This window comes from Thamnophis elegans, chromosome 5 (assembly GCF_009769535.1).
Source record: "Thamnophis elegans isolate rThaEle1 chromosome 5, rThaEle1.pri, whole genome shotgun sequence".
NCBI classification, from domain to species: Eukaryota; Metazoa; Chordata; class Lepidosauria; order Squamata; family Colubridae; genus Thamnophis; species Thamnophis elegans.
Window position 1 is genome coordinate 82,045,185 of NC_045545.1, and position 14,992 is coordinate 82,060,176.

General features: G+C 40.7%; 1 protein-coding gene across 1 annotated transcript in view; it reads left to right on the forward strand.

The window, feature by feature from the left end:
• The window catches only part of DOK5 (docking protein 5), a 63,668-nt gene extending 52,577 nt beyond the window's left edge, over window positions 1-11,091 (forward strand). Inside the window, exons 7-8 of the mRNA XM_032218660.1 lie at window positions 5,424-5,544; window positions 10,582-11,091. Coding sequence (XP_032074551.1) covers window positions 5,424-5,544; window positions 10,582-10,640 — 180 coding nt within the window. The 3' untranslated portion in view covers window positions 10,641-11,091. The remainder of the gene's footprint in view (window positions 1-5,423; window positions 5,545-10,581) is intronic.
• Window positions 11,092-14,992: the final 3,901 nt, after the last annotated feature.

The following is a 14,992-nucleotide window of genomic DNA, read 5'->3' on the forward strand; positions in this document are numbered from 1 at the left end:
ATTAACATATTAAGGTTGGTCACACAGTCAGCCAGATGTTTAGACTGGATTTGGAATTTTTATCCACCTATCAAGTCCTTCCCTAGGATCTGGGATATAGGCAGATATTGTTGTTGGATGGTGTTAGAGGTATCGTCGCAGGATGTTAAGTTGTTCCAAGTAAAGCTGCTTTTTGCAAGTGACTGGTGGTGATTTTGTCAGTGTTGATGGTGGTCAAGTGGTACTCTCGATTGTTTTGGAATTGCACCTAAGGTGCTTATCATTATTCCCTATCACAACAATGTGAAGTCACAGCTGTCAGTTCTTTAGCTAATGTTGACCTTCATAAGCATCAAGTTCTTCCCAAGAATTTAGGACATCATAACATGCTAGCATAGTGCCGATCTAGACAATGTTGCCTTTTGTAATTGATAGATGGAAATTTGTCAGTGCACAGGCTTGTTAAGTGTTGTCCAAGATGTTTTTATAAGGCAAAAATATTAATAATAATTAGATATTTTTATTAGATTAATTTCCTTAATCTATTAATTGCTTGTGATCTATAAATAAATATCAGAAAGGGATTTTTTTTCTTGTTCAGTTCTTCTCAATGTTTTTCTCATGTTAAAAATAAGTTTTATTTAAAACTTCATTTTCTTTGATTAAATGCTTTTCTCCAGCACTTCTATTCTATCAGAGTATTTGAAGTTTCTTTAGAAATAATCTTTTAAAAATATTTTACCTGTGTCTTTTATTTTAAACAAGAAAGATACCTTTAATTTAAAAAGATGAGAGACACGGAGGGATATGCTTTTAAGTTGTTTTCAAATGCAAGTTTTAAAAATGTCTTACAGTTACTAAAATAGATTTCTAATTGTTTCCATGACAGTAAAATATAGGATAATTTTGTACATTCTTTTGAAGGTTTACTTGACGGAACATTTTTATTTAACAGTATGGATAGAAGCTTTTATTGCATGGTGTGTTTGTAATCCAGAGGCAGGTGTTAAAGACTTCAAATTGGGTGTTTGTTTCTGGTAAAATGGCTAAATGTTAGAGAAATTGAAAGTTAAATATAATAGCAATAGCAATAGCAGTAGACTTATATACCGCTTCATAGGGCTTTCAGCCCTCTCTAAGCGGTTTACAGAGAGTCAGCATATTGCCCCCAACAATCTGGGTCCTCATTTTACCCACCTCGGAAGGATGGAAGGCTGAGTCAACCCTGAGCCGGTGAGATTTGAACCGCTGAACTGCTGATCTAGCAGTAGCCTGCAGTGCTGCATTTAACCACTGCGCCACCTCGGCTCTTCAGTAGTTTTCTGTGAAACACCCTCAGAGATGCAGTAGGATCCTACCAGAGGTGGGTTCCTACCAGTTCGCACCTGTTCGGTAGAACCGGTTCGTCAAATCTACCGAACTGGTTAGAAGAGGTTCCACCAGGGGACCTGGAAAGCAGGCCACACCTACAGAAGAGGTTCCAAAATTTTTTGAAACCCACCACTGACAGACAGACAGACTCACACACAGAAAGAGAAAAGAAAAAAAGAAAAAAAGAAAGAAAAAGTGAGAGAGAGATGAAAGAAAAAAAAGGAAAAAGGGACAGAGAGACAAAAGGAAGGAAAGAGAGAGAGAGAGAGAGAGAGAGAGAGAGAGAGAGAGAGAGAAAGAAAGAAAGAAAGAAAGAAAGAAAACAAACACATGGCCAGCAAGCTGCTCCCACCAGGTCACATGGCCGGCAAGCCACTCCTACAAAGGAGGCCACACCCACAGAGTAGGTTTGAAAATTTTTTGAAACCCACCACTGGATCCTACCCTCATAGTCTTCTGATAGGCCTTAAAGAACAGTCTCTTCTTGTAAGCTTTTGGAAAAAAAATGAGACTTAAACCCAGCAAGCTAAAACACTGAAGGGTTGGAGACTGGTTTTGCCTACACCACCAAGTTTTTATTTGTAGGTTTTTGGGGGTTTGATGTTTTTATTGTTTTGTGAACTGCTCAGGGCCATGATTCAGAATATGAATAATGTTGCTTGCTTTATTTATTTGTTTTATTTTCATCCCGCCTTTATTACTTTTGTAAGCAATACACACGTGCATAATATTCTCCTTCCTCCTCCTCCTCTTCCCACCCCTCACCCTGTGAGCTGCGCTGCAGTAAAAGAGGATAACTGGCCCAAAGTCACCCAAGCAGCTTTCATGCCTAAGGCGGGACTAGAACAGTCTCCTGGTTTCTAGGCCTTCCTCCTAATCATTACCACAAACTGGTGTAAAGAAAACTATATAAGTTTTTTTAAACAAACAAACAAGAAAGCCCTTCATATTTTCCATATTGTCCTAGTATCATGAGGGCAAACCTATGGCATGCAAAGCCATGTCTCCCGGCATGTGCAGGCTTGCCTGTTTTTCTTCCCAGTTTTTGGTGTGCATGTGCATGCGCCAATCAGCTGTCCTTCACACATGCAGCAGTTCTGAAAACCGGTGTGTGCATGCACGCGGGCCAGCTGATTATTAGGCACGCATGCACGCTAGAACCCGGAAGATCAGCTTTTTGGAGTGCGGCCCTGCTGAGTGCGTGCATTCAACATTTCCACGCAACCTATTCAGCACTCAGTGCTGAAAAGGTTTACCATCACTGTCCTAGTTTGTGCAAGTCCTATTAAACTTCAGTTTGAAGACATTAAAGATCTGCTGATTGGCTGCTAAGATGCATTGCGTTCTACAGCTTGCCATTTTTGATTCCAGGAGCTTTTTAAAATTAAAAAATTAACAGATATCTAACAGATTTCGTGGACGGGGCGGGGGGGGGAGTTACCGCCTCTGAAAATCTACAAGGCGTTCAAGAGAACTTTTTCAGGTAGTGGGCTTATCACCGTAGTGACAGACTTCTTTTCTTCTCTGGTGCTCCCTGAAAAGGCCAGGTGACACTTAGCATCATTTTCTCACCTGCTCAGACCAAGAAACATTAGAATCTTGTCTCTCTTTAAGGAGTTTTGCAGCAATTCATAAAACTTTAAGCAAAGCTAGGAGTGAGCTTATTGTTGTTAGTTGCGAAGTTGTGTCCAACCCATCGTGATCCCATGGACAACGTTCCTCCTCACCCTCCTGTCCTCTACCATCCTCTTGAGTCCATTTAAGCTCATGCCTACTGCTTTGGTGACTCCATCCAGCCACCTCCTTCTCTGTCGTCCCATTCTTCTTTTGCCCTCAATTGTTCCCAGCATTAGGATTTTGTCCAGTTAGTCTACATTTTTTATTTTTTAAAAAAACACCCTGTTATTCTTCAGCTCTGCTCTTTCTGTGTGCATGTGGAGAAAGAGAAGGAGGGAAAGCAGAAAATAAATAAATAAAAAATCTCATTTGTATCTAATATTCATCCTGCCATGGGTTTCTCTAAGGAAAATACAGTGTGCAAATGTTCTTCCAGAAGAAATTGTGACAACATTCTTGGACATTAATGGAATATATTTTTTTAAAAAATTCATGCTTTTTTTTCAGGGGGAAAGAATTATATGTTTTCTCTAGTGTTTTTTTGTCTCTGAATGGCATGCCATGTGTTATTTTCCCTACTCTTAGAATAGCATATTTGTTCTGAACAAGTGTGATAATCTGTAGCTTATTCCAACTCCCTCCTAACTCCCTAAGGTAAAATTGTTACGAAATCAACTTTCCAGCAAGTGGCATGCTTTTCTTTTCTTTTTCTTTTTTTCATTTTATACTGTGAAAGTCTAATCACACATTTTCATTCGTTGAAAAATATATCAGAAAATGACTGTAATCATCTTTAAACGATGGCCAAAGTTGTAATCCCAAAACAAAGCCAAGATGAACTACAAACAGTTATGAACGATGCCATTCTGACTTAAACGTCTCCCTAAGAACTGGTGAAAGTTTTGATATTATGTTCAAAATGTAGGATAAGTTGCTTTCATTGACCAATGTAAAGATAGAAGAGAGCAGAAGCCACAGAAGTAACATGACCCATGTGGTACAAGGCATGGCAGGATAAAGATGGTCTTGGGAGCAGTTGGTATATAGCAGTCATGGTTTGTCTCCCACTGTTATCAACATATCTTAACAAATCTCTTATTTCTTTGGCTGTCAAGAAGGAGATTCTGGTATTCCCATTAAAAAAAAATCTAATGTCCTCCAGTCTTTATTTCAGTGATTCTTTTGTCCCAGAGACCCTAAATGTGTGTGTGTGTGTGTGTGTGTGTGTGTGTGTGTGTGTGTCAGGAGTGGGATCCGGCTGCTGCTACTGCCGGTTCGCTCAGGGATGCACTTTAGGCGCGCATGCACAGAACTTAAAAAATGCTTCTACGCATGCACAGAAGCAAAAAACAAGATGGTGCCATATTCAGCGGCACCGATAGAAATGGTTTTGGGGAGTGGAAGGCTGAGTTACTACCTATTTGGCCGAACTAGTAGGAACCCAACTCTGGTGTGTGTGTCAGAGGTGGTATTCAGCAGGTTCTGACCAGTTCTGGAGAACCGGGAGTGGAAATCTTGAGTAGTTCGGAGAACCGGTAAATACCACATCTGACTGGCCCCGCCCCCATCTATCCTCTGCCTCCTGAGTCCCAGGTGATCGAGAAGAAATGGAGATTTTGCAGTAATCCTTCCCCTGGAGTGGGATGGGAATGGGGATTTTACAGTATCCTTCCCCTGCCATGCCACCCAAGCCATGCCCACCATGCCACACTATTCCCACCAAGCCACACCCATAGAACCAGTAGTAAAAATGTTTGAATCCCACCACTGTTGTATGTGTGTGTGTTTGTGTGTGCACACATGTTGGGAGAGTCAAATTGTTAGAATGGCTTGTAGTAAGGCTAGTATTGCTTTTGAACAAACCTCCCACCTTGCGACATTTGAATGCAATGCTGTTAAATACAAAATGGGTCATCTTTACTTCCTAAATTATTCATCTTAAACCCAACAAAGGAAGGGTGCATAAATGCACAAACTTGCATCAGTATTATTTCTCAGTCAAAGTAATATGGTCAAATCTTGGCTTATGGGATCCCTTTCCTCAAATCAGTGTGACTCTTGATATCTCTACTCTGTTTTACTCCTCCATAGACAGAGCATACAGTGCTCTCTGAGCGGTTTATACAGTCGGCATATTGCCCCCAACAATCTGGGTCCTCATTTTTATCAACCTTAGAGTGATGGAAGGCGGAGTCAACCTCAAGCCATCAGAATCGAACTCCAGATTGAAGACATGGAAGATAATAATCTTATTTGATAAAGCCAGATTAGTCTAACGTTCTTCTGCTTTCTCCGGTTATATAAACTATCATTAATTTTGGATATGAGCTTCCTTTTTGCACATTTCAAAGATGAAAAGCATTAAAACCCAACCTAGGTTTTGATGCAACATGTTGAAGGTGCATTTTATATGGTCCTCAGATATTCATCCCATTATGCCTTGGATTTTCTTTCAGCTTCAAATGAAAATGACCGACCGAGCCGTTTCTCTTGGCACCATGGTCCCTTTGCCCAGGAGTGCCTATTGGCAGCACATCACACGGCAGCACAGTACCGGACAGCTCTTTGGCTTACAAGGTAGGGTGCTGATATAACATTTGCAAAAATAGTCCCGTTGGGTGATGGTACGTGTGAAAAATCTTTGGAGCCTGAGCCAAGAGATGTAGCCAAGGGAACAGCCAATAAGAGACAAAATTGCCTGCAACTGGATAATAGGTGGGACAAGAAACTCAGAAGGGACCCACCCTAGTTTCTTGGTCTGCAAAGGAGGTGGGGAAGAGATGTAATGTATTTTTCAGAATATATGACACACCTTTTTCCCTCAAAAAACAAGGGTGAAAATCTGGGTGCGTCTTATACACTGAATACAGCATTTTTTGTCTCCTGAAACCCCATCCCCTTCATCAAAATGGCCATGCATAGCCTTTAGGAGGCTTCCATAGTGCTCCTGGGGGCTGGGGAGGGCAAAAATGAGTGAAAAATGGGCCGATTTTTGCTCGTTTTTGCCCCCCCAGCCCCCAGAAACACTCTATAAGCCTCCTAAAGGCTATGCATTTTGACAAAGAATGGGCCCATTTTTGCGAAAAATGGGCCATTTTTTGCTCATTTTTTGCCCCCCTAGCCTCCGGGAACACTATACAAGCCTCTTAAAGGCTATGCATACCCCTTTTTTGTCAAAAAATGGGCCAGTTTTCGCAAAAAATGGACCATTTTTGAGAGGCCTGCAGACTGCAAAAACTTTTTTAAAAATTTGCCTCTTCAAAATCTTGGAGTGTCTTATACACCGGTGTGTCTTATACTCCGAAAAATAAGGTACTTTCAGACTTGCAAGATTCTGTTCAATATTGCTCTCCAGTAAAGTAGAATTAGCTATATCCGTTTGGGATCTGATTTACACTGTGAAGTTGGCACCCAATTTTCAAGTCTGAAAGTTCATCTCAACCAACCCACTCCCATCAAATTTATACCATAAGACAGGGGTTGGCAACCTTAAACACTCAAAGAGCCACAAAGGTCCTAACTGGAAGCCCCCCATTCAATTCTGGAGCCAGCCGGAAGTCTGGTTCCCCACCATAGAGTCTCCTTCTAGTGAGGTGTCCTTTTTCCTCAATGTGTTCTAACCAAAAGCCCTATCAATTGTGGAGCTGACTGGCAACAGGGAGCCACAGCAGAGGGTTGAAAGAGCCACATGAAGCTCCAGAGCCGCAGGTTGCCAACCCCTGCCCTAAGAAAATAGGAAGGGTCCCTTCTGAACCTGTTGTCCCACCCACTATCCAGTTCTGGACCGTGGTATCTCTTATCTGACCATTCCCTTGACTATACCTCTTGATCTAAACTCATAAGGTCTTTTCCATATAACATTGCACATTGAACCTCAGGATCATTTATATAGTAATGCATTTATTTACAGGTATTGCCATACATATTCATTTGGTATTGCATTAATCAGTGACATTTTTCAGTGCTTTCTTTTTCTTGATCATCTCCCCTCCCTGGGCAATAACCTTCTCTGGTTTCCCATTTCAAGGGAGCCCTAATTTTCTATTATGCTTCTATTACAAATCTTGATGTCTTCCTAAATAAAATTGGAAATCAGCTTCAGACCATAGTTGCCAGATTGGGTTGGACGACAAAGCAGAGTTTGCTGATTTGGATATGGTGAAAAAGTATGATTTGGATGAATGAATGAGAAAGTTGCAGGTGAATTGGAGAATGTAAATAGAAGAAGTGAGACTGAAGAGAGACCACATAACTTTCATGTTCCCATGGGAGAGATCATGGTCACTTATGAAGAGCAAGGTGGCTGACCTTTTCTTCATTGAAAATGTAGATGACAAAAGTTGATCTTAGGTGACATTTTACAATGTGCTCTCTAGACTTCACATCACTATTTTCATCTAAGAAAAACATGCTTTTTTGTGCATAAAGCCTACGAATTATATATGAGTGTCTAAGTAATCTTGACTAGATTATGGATGGAATTGAATAAGTGACCTGACTTCAAATTTGCTGATCAAGACACCCCTTTTGGAAAGTCTATGACAATTAAGTCCACAGGCTTTATTTTACCTCAAAAACGATGCCTGATTGAACAGCTCTTTATGGAAAGCCGTTGCATGTTACCTTTTCCTTGTATTGCTGAAATTTAGATTGTGAAAGCCAAAACAAAAGATGGGAACTGGCTGTGATCTAGGGTAGGGTCGTTTTCCGTCCTTTGGAGCCTTCAGGGAAGCCTCCGGAAGGTCCCTGAAGGCGCCAGAGGACTAAAAACGTGACTCCCAGTTTGCTCGTAAGGTTGCTTTTTGCCCCCCAGTGCCTTCAGGGAAGCTTCTGAAAGGCCCCTGAAGGCTCAGGAGGGCTAAAACTGGCCCTACAAGCAAACTGGAAGTCCATTTCCGAACTTCCGGTTTGCCTGTGGGCTGGTTTTTTGTGCTCCGGAGGCTTCAGGAAAGCCTTCGGAGGGCCTTGGAGGGGGGGCTGTTTTTGCCCTCTCCAGGCTTCTATAAAGCCTCTGCAGCCTGGGGAGGGTGAAAAAAGAATGCAAAAAATGGGGGGGGGGGGAAAGCGCTGGTCATGCATGCATGCGTGCTGAGAGTCGCGCATTGCATTATGGGTGTGGCATGCCCGCACACAACCCCCTCTGCACTCTCCCCGTTTTGGCACGCAAGCCAAAAAAGGTTCGCCATCACCGGTATATATGATTCTTCAAAACTAGGAAATAACAGGCATCAAACTCCAAACCTGCTCCAGCCTGTTAAACAGTCTGAATATTTTATTTCTTATTCTCAACGGAAAAAAATAAGTTGGTTTCCAATTAAGTAATTATTCTAAATGCACCTCTAACTGTAATAGCTTAGATTGTCTCGTGCATGATGAAAGGCAGATTTTATCTCTTTCTCTCTCTGTCTCTTCTGAATAAACTTGTTTCTAATAAGGTAAAAATGTTGCTGATATTTCTGTAGCTTCAGTTCAAATCTTCTTGATGTGTCTTATAATCTCTGAGGACATCTAGTGGCCAAGGAAAGTGTTTATATAACGTCCGATATAAATTATTTCGGAGGGACTGGAAAGAAATGTAATGAGCCATTATGTAGTTAGGTGGCTTTATAGATTTGATAAACAGACAGATAAATAGAAGACTGTCTGAAAACTCTACTACTCAAGCTAATAGCTAGTGACTATTAATGGCAGGCTGTAAAGCAGGGGTGTCAAACTCGTGGTACGTGAGCGGGATGCATCCCGTGTTGGCTCTGCCCCCGCCCTGGTTTAGCGAAGGGGGGAAAAGTCCTGCTATGTCACATGATGCTGCCATGATGCCGCAAGTTTGACACCCCTTCTGTAAAGCTACTTTTAAAATCTGCTTTTTTATCTCTTCCCCCTCCCCAACACTTAAGTGCTTGCTTCAATTTGTATTTCTCCCAAGCCTTAGGTTTTCATTGGCTTGTTATGGCTTTCTTCCTGCTAGATCATGTTTTGTGTTCTAGGCCCAGCACAGTGAGAAACACAAATATGAAATACATTAGAGTCTTCCTCCTCCTCCTCCTAATAATAATAACTGGAAAAAAAATCACAAAATTTCGTGACCTAGCCATCAAAACTACACAGCTATGGATGAAGGATGTAACAGTGATACCCGTTGTCATCGGGACACTTGGTACCATGCCCAAGAATTTTACAAAATACACCAAGAAATTGCAGCTTCCTGCAATAACACCAGCAGAATTGCAAAAAAACTGCACTACTAAGAACATCATATATTTTAAGAAGATACTTGGTTGATACCTAAGATGCTGGCAGCAACCCATACCAACCATTAGCACCAGTCAATGGTATTTGTGACACATCTTTAAATGTTCAGTTGACTGAGTTTCATGTTTAATGAATAAAAGAAAATAACAACAACAACAATAATAACAGTTTTGGTTGAAAGCAAGGAAGTGTTTTAATTCTCTTTTTATTCAGAAAGGGTGTCCACAGCAGATCAAGAAAGACAAGATGGTGGCCATACTTGCATGATCAAAACCCTACCCTAGGCGATGGAATGTTTTCCAGATTCTCAGGAGGGAAGGGTGAATTCCAGAGGAGCAAGCAGCAACATGGCAATAGCAATAACACTTAGACTTAAATACCACTTCACGGTACTTTGCAACATTCTCTAAGCAGTTTACAGAGTCAGCGTCTTGCCCACAACAACCTGGCTCCTCATTTTACTGACCTTGGAAGGATGAAAGGCTGAGTCAACCTTGAGCCCGTCAGGATCGAACTCTCAGCAGTGGGAAGAGTGACCCTGCAATCTTGCATTCTAACCATTGTATTACCATGGCTCTAGTTTAGATCGTTTGTGTGATAGAAAGAAGGTAAATATGGCTACTCCCTAATAGTTCACAGAATATATGCTTCATGGTGCAAGTAAACTGCTTGAGTTTGGCAGGACAGGCGAGGAACTATAATCTATGAGCCGTGATGGCGCAGTAGTTAGAATACAGTACTGCAGGCTACTTCTGCTGCCTGCTGCCTACCAACAGTTCAGCAGTTCGAATCTCACTGGCTCAAGGTTGACTCAGCCTCCCACTCTTCTGAATTCAGTAAAATGAGGACCCAGATTGTTGGGGGCAATATGCTGACTCTGTAAACTGCTTAGAGAGGGCTGTAAAGCACTGCAAAATGGTATATAAGTCTAAGTGCTATTGCTATTGCTATAGAGGAAATTGCTTAAAAGAATCCCAGTGTCTCTTGGTTTTTGGAAACTGACACCTGTCTATATGAAAACATGAAAAGCATGGGGCTTTAGTTCATAGTTGTAGCCATAATCTGGATCCTTGACCTCTTTGCAGAAACTTCTGGGTGAGTACAAAGTGAAGGAGATTTGGATTGGCATTTCAACACCTCAAGTAAATGGAATGGATAATAATATGTAAAGCTTTATAAAAATCTGAACATTAGAACGAAGGAAAAAAAATACTTTTCTTTGCCAGGATGTCTTGGGCCATCTCAAATCTTAGTTTTAATGGTGAAAGTGACCAGATGCTCAATCAGACTAACTGATTACATCCTGAATGTGTGATAATTTGATAACCTCATTTTTCTTTCTCCTTTTTGTTTGATTTGGAGAAGATAGCCCACTGAAGATCCACAGAACAGAAACTTTTCCCACCTATCGGTCAGAACATTGATAAAATGGAGCCAAGGACTTTAACAAGCTCTGTGTGTTCATGTATTGAGATGGACTGATCCAACACGAAGGCTTGCAACTCAACTGGACAACAATAATGAAGGAGATGAAAGGAGAAAAGACTGGATTATAACTGCTAGATTATTTCTTAATTTTCAGGAGAAGAGGAGGCTGGCTTGAAAATTATCATTTGTAATTTGCAAAGTTTCATAATCACATCTGGAACAAAGAAACTTTCTTTCAATATGGGCTTCATATATAGTTAACCTCTGCTGTTGATTTGTCCTTTGCTATCAGTTGTTCAACATTTAGTTCATCCATTTCGGTGATTTCTTGAATAATGTAGTTTACGGTTTTATTTTTTGTTTCAACACTGACTGTATCACTTTTCCACTTTTAAGACTGGTTGCTTATTTTTAGGAACTGGAATCAGTTGCCTCCCTCTCTATTAAAGTCTGGTTTTATCTCAGCTAAGCTATCTAAAGATAATTCTTGTGTCTCTATCTTTAATTCATGTTCAAGTGCTTAAATATGTATCTTAGAACTTTAGAAATAAAATGGCCTTTCCCATATTGTTAGAAAGATTACACATGTGACTTTTCTGAGCTATTCAAGAAGAGCAATAATGCCCAGGATTCTGTAGGTAATACTACTACTCTATTTTGCACCAATGGTGCTTCCTTTTAAGCCCTATGTTAATGTTATGCATTGAGAAGATTTCAGATTGTATGAATGGTTCAGTGCCTATTCAGAATACAGAGCAGAGCTTTTAAATATTTGCTAGTTCGTGATATGACAGCATGTTAATAACAAGTAGTCCTTAATTTACAGTCATTCATTTAGCAACCATTCAAAATTACAATGGCACTGGGGGAAAAAGTGGCTTATAACCAGTTCTTAACTTATGACCACTGCAGCATCCTCATGGTCATTTGATCAAAATTCAGAGGATTGGCAACCAGCATGTATTTACAACAATTATAGCATCCTCAGGCCATTTGTGACCTTCTCATCCAGCTTCCAACAAACAGAGTCAATGGAAGAAGCCAGATTTGCTTCAAGATCATGAGTCACTTAATAACTATAGCAAAAAAAAAAAAAGCTATGTATAACTTACTTAACAATTCCCTTGTTTAGCAATGGAAATTCTGTTTCCAATTGTGGCCATAGGTGGAGGGCTGTGAGACAAAAAGGATATCAAAGCTTATGACCTCAAATATTAGGGTTAAAATGATTTAGGTTATTCTGTCCAGGGCAGAAATCCTAGACAGATATTCCAAAATAATTCCAGATAATGGAATGAACAGAATAGAATAGAATAGAATAGAATTCTTTATTGGCCAAGTGTAATGGGACACTCAAGGAATTTATCAAATCATACTAGGAAGCAATCAATATAAATCGTAAGGATACAAGTCCTGCAGTCATGGGAGGAGATGGGTAATAGGATGAGAAGATTAATAGTAATAGTAATGCAGACTTAGTAAATAGTTTGATAGTGTTGAGGGAATTATTTGTTTAGCAGAGTGATGGCATTCGGGAAAAAAACTGTTCTTGTGTCTACTTGTTCTGGTGTGCAGTGCTCTATAGCGTCATTTTGAGGGTAGGAGTTGTCCAACCAATAAATGGCTGTCCAACCTTTGAAAATCTCTAGTGATGGAGATTACCATCTGCAATTTCAGGAAGAACCTGTCCTGCTGTTTAGTAGCAACCAGAAAATTCACCCTTGTTTTTAAGTTCACTTCTTTAAGCTAAATATACCTAAACATAATCAGATACTTTGGATTTAGCATGGTTATATTCACCTAAGCTTCTGAGAAACAAAACACATTTATCATATTTAGTGAATAAAATAGGAAGGTGAAAATGAATGGATAATGTTTAGTAACCTGGAGCTGAAGATAACTTAAATAAATGTTTGGGTTCACAGTGGGAAGAAACATATTACAAGATTGTCAGAATTTTTCATACAGTGCAATTTTTTCTGGGTTTATATACATTTCTTTTACAAATGGCTTAATGTCCTCATTACTTTATAATGGTTTTGGCACAAAACTATAAGGAATCATCCTACTGACTTATATATCGCTTCACAGTGCTTTACAGCAGTGATGAGTTTCCTCTTTTTTTAAATTCCAGTTCGCTCGTGTGCATGCGCAGAAGTGGTCGGGCGGGTTGGCAAAGCCTCCTACCGCTGCCACTAATAGTTCACTTGATCTGGGCCAAACTGGAGCAACCCACCTTTGCTTCACAGCTCTCTCTAAGCAGGTTATAGAATTAGCATATTGCCCCCAACAATCTGGTGCCCCCCAACCCACCTCTGCTTCACAGCTCTCCCTAAGTGGGTCATAGAATCAGCATATCGCCCCCACACTTTACTGACCTTGGAAATATAGAAAGCTGTGTCAATCTTGAGCCTGTCAGGATCAAACTTCAGGCTGTTGGCAGAGTTTGTCTGCAATACTGCATTCTAACTACTGCACCACAATTTCTAGTAGACAAATGAGACTTGGGGTTACATAAAAATTGGTCCAAGAACTACACTCAAGACTCAGGTTGTTCCCACCTCCTCCAACAAGATATGCAATGTGCAGATATTTTAAATAGAAACCCCTTTTCCCCTTCCCCCTCATTATATATGAGACAGAATCATCCTACTGTTGGCAGAATTCTTTAATACCCTCCATCCAAGAACCAAATGAAATTTTCACAATCACTTGTGTTTGTGTGTGTATGTGTGTGCATTTGACTTTGAAATAAAATCCCCCAACTTTTTTCAAAAGTTTCTATCTATATAGCAATAGCAATAGCAGTAGATTTATATACCGCTTCATAGGCCTTTCAGGCCTCTCTAAGCGGTTTTACAGAGAGTCAGCATATTGCCCCCAACAATCTGGGTCCTCATTTTACCCACCTCGGAAGGATGGAAGGCTGAGTCAACCCTGAGCCGGTGAGATTTGAACTGCTGACCTGCTGACCTGCTGATCTAGCAGTAGCCTGCAGTGCTGCATTTAACCACTGCGCCACTATATACTTGAGCCTTTCTAGGTGTCATATTTTTTGGAGTATACGACGCACCGGAGTATAAGACATACCAAGATTTTGAAGAGGCAAACAAACAAACAAAAAAAAGGTTATGCACTCTGCAGACCTCCCAAAAACAGCCAATTTTTCATGAGAATGGGCCATTTTTTGTCAAAAAAGGGCATGCATACCTTTAGGAGGCTTGTAGAGTGCTCCTGGGGACTGGGGGGGGGGACTGAGGTGTGGTGGGGGTGGCAAAAATGTCTTTTTTTGTCAAAAAAGGGCATGCATAGCTTTTAGGAGGATCCTGAGGGCTGGGGGGCAAAAATTGCCCCATTTTTCGATCATTTCTTCCCTTCCCAGCCCCCACAAGCACTCTGGAAGCCTCCTAAAGGCTATGCATGGCCATTTTGGTGAAGAGGCAGGGTTTCAGGGGGCCAGAAATGCTGTATTCTGTGTATAAGACGCACCCAGATTTTCAGCCTCTTTTTTGAAGGAAAAAGGTGCGTCTTATACACTGAAAATACAGTATTTGTTCATGATTGCCAGCTTTTGTTTCAAATGTATTCTGACCTTGTGGGGTTTACTCAACTGCAGAAGAAATAACATTGTGATCATCTTTCTCTGAAAAGCTTTTTTGCTGTGCTCTGCTTGACCAAAAGGTGTTGCCCTAACACTGTTGTTTGTGGTGTCGACATAAACTAAAGCAAGACCTCAGAAATACAGCACAATCATCATACCAGCAAAGAAAGGTTAAAATTCCTATGTTTTCCCAGAGAAGACGCTAATGAAAAGCTACAGGCATCTGCTCCCAAACACCACTAACAGAACATAGAAATATAACCAGGCATATCAGTCCTGTCAGCTCATCCTCACTCTGAGCTTGAGAACCTGACACTTAAAGATCAAGATACATTACTTGCAATCATACACCCACTTAGGCTGTGTAAAACCCATCAATTTGTTGGAATTACAGAGTGTGTCTACTCTCCCAGTTTGTAAAGCCTCAGAAAGAATGCTGGGTTTTTATTACCTTCATTCCTTAACTTTAGAACTGTTGATACATGAAGTGGTGGTGGTAGGGAGAAAGAGAGAGGGAGAGGGAGAGGGAGGGAGGGAGGGGAGAGAGAGAGAGAGAGAGAGAGAGAGAGAGAGAGAGAGAGAGAGAGAGAGAGAGAGAGAGAGAGAGAGAGAGAGAAACTTATGCAGCCATTAATGAATCTTAAGGGCAAAAATGTTCAGGTGGGTTAAGTTACAAACTCGTATCTTGAGTGCAATTAAAGCCATTAAAAAAACAACTACTTAATTAGAATAAAATAGAATAGAATA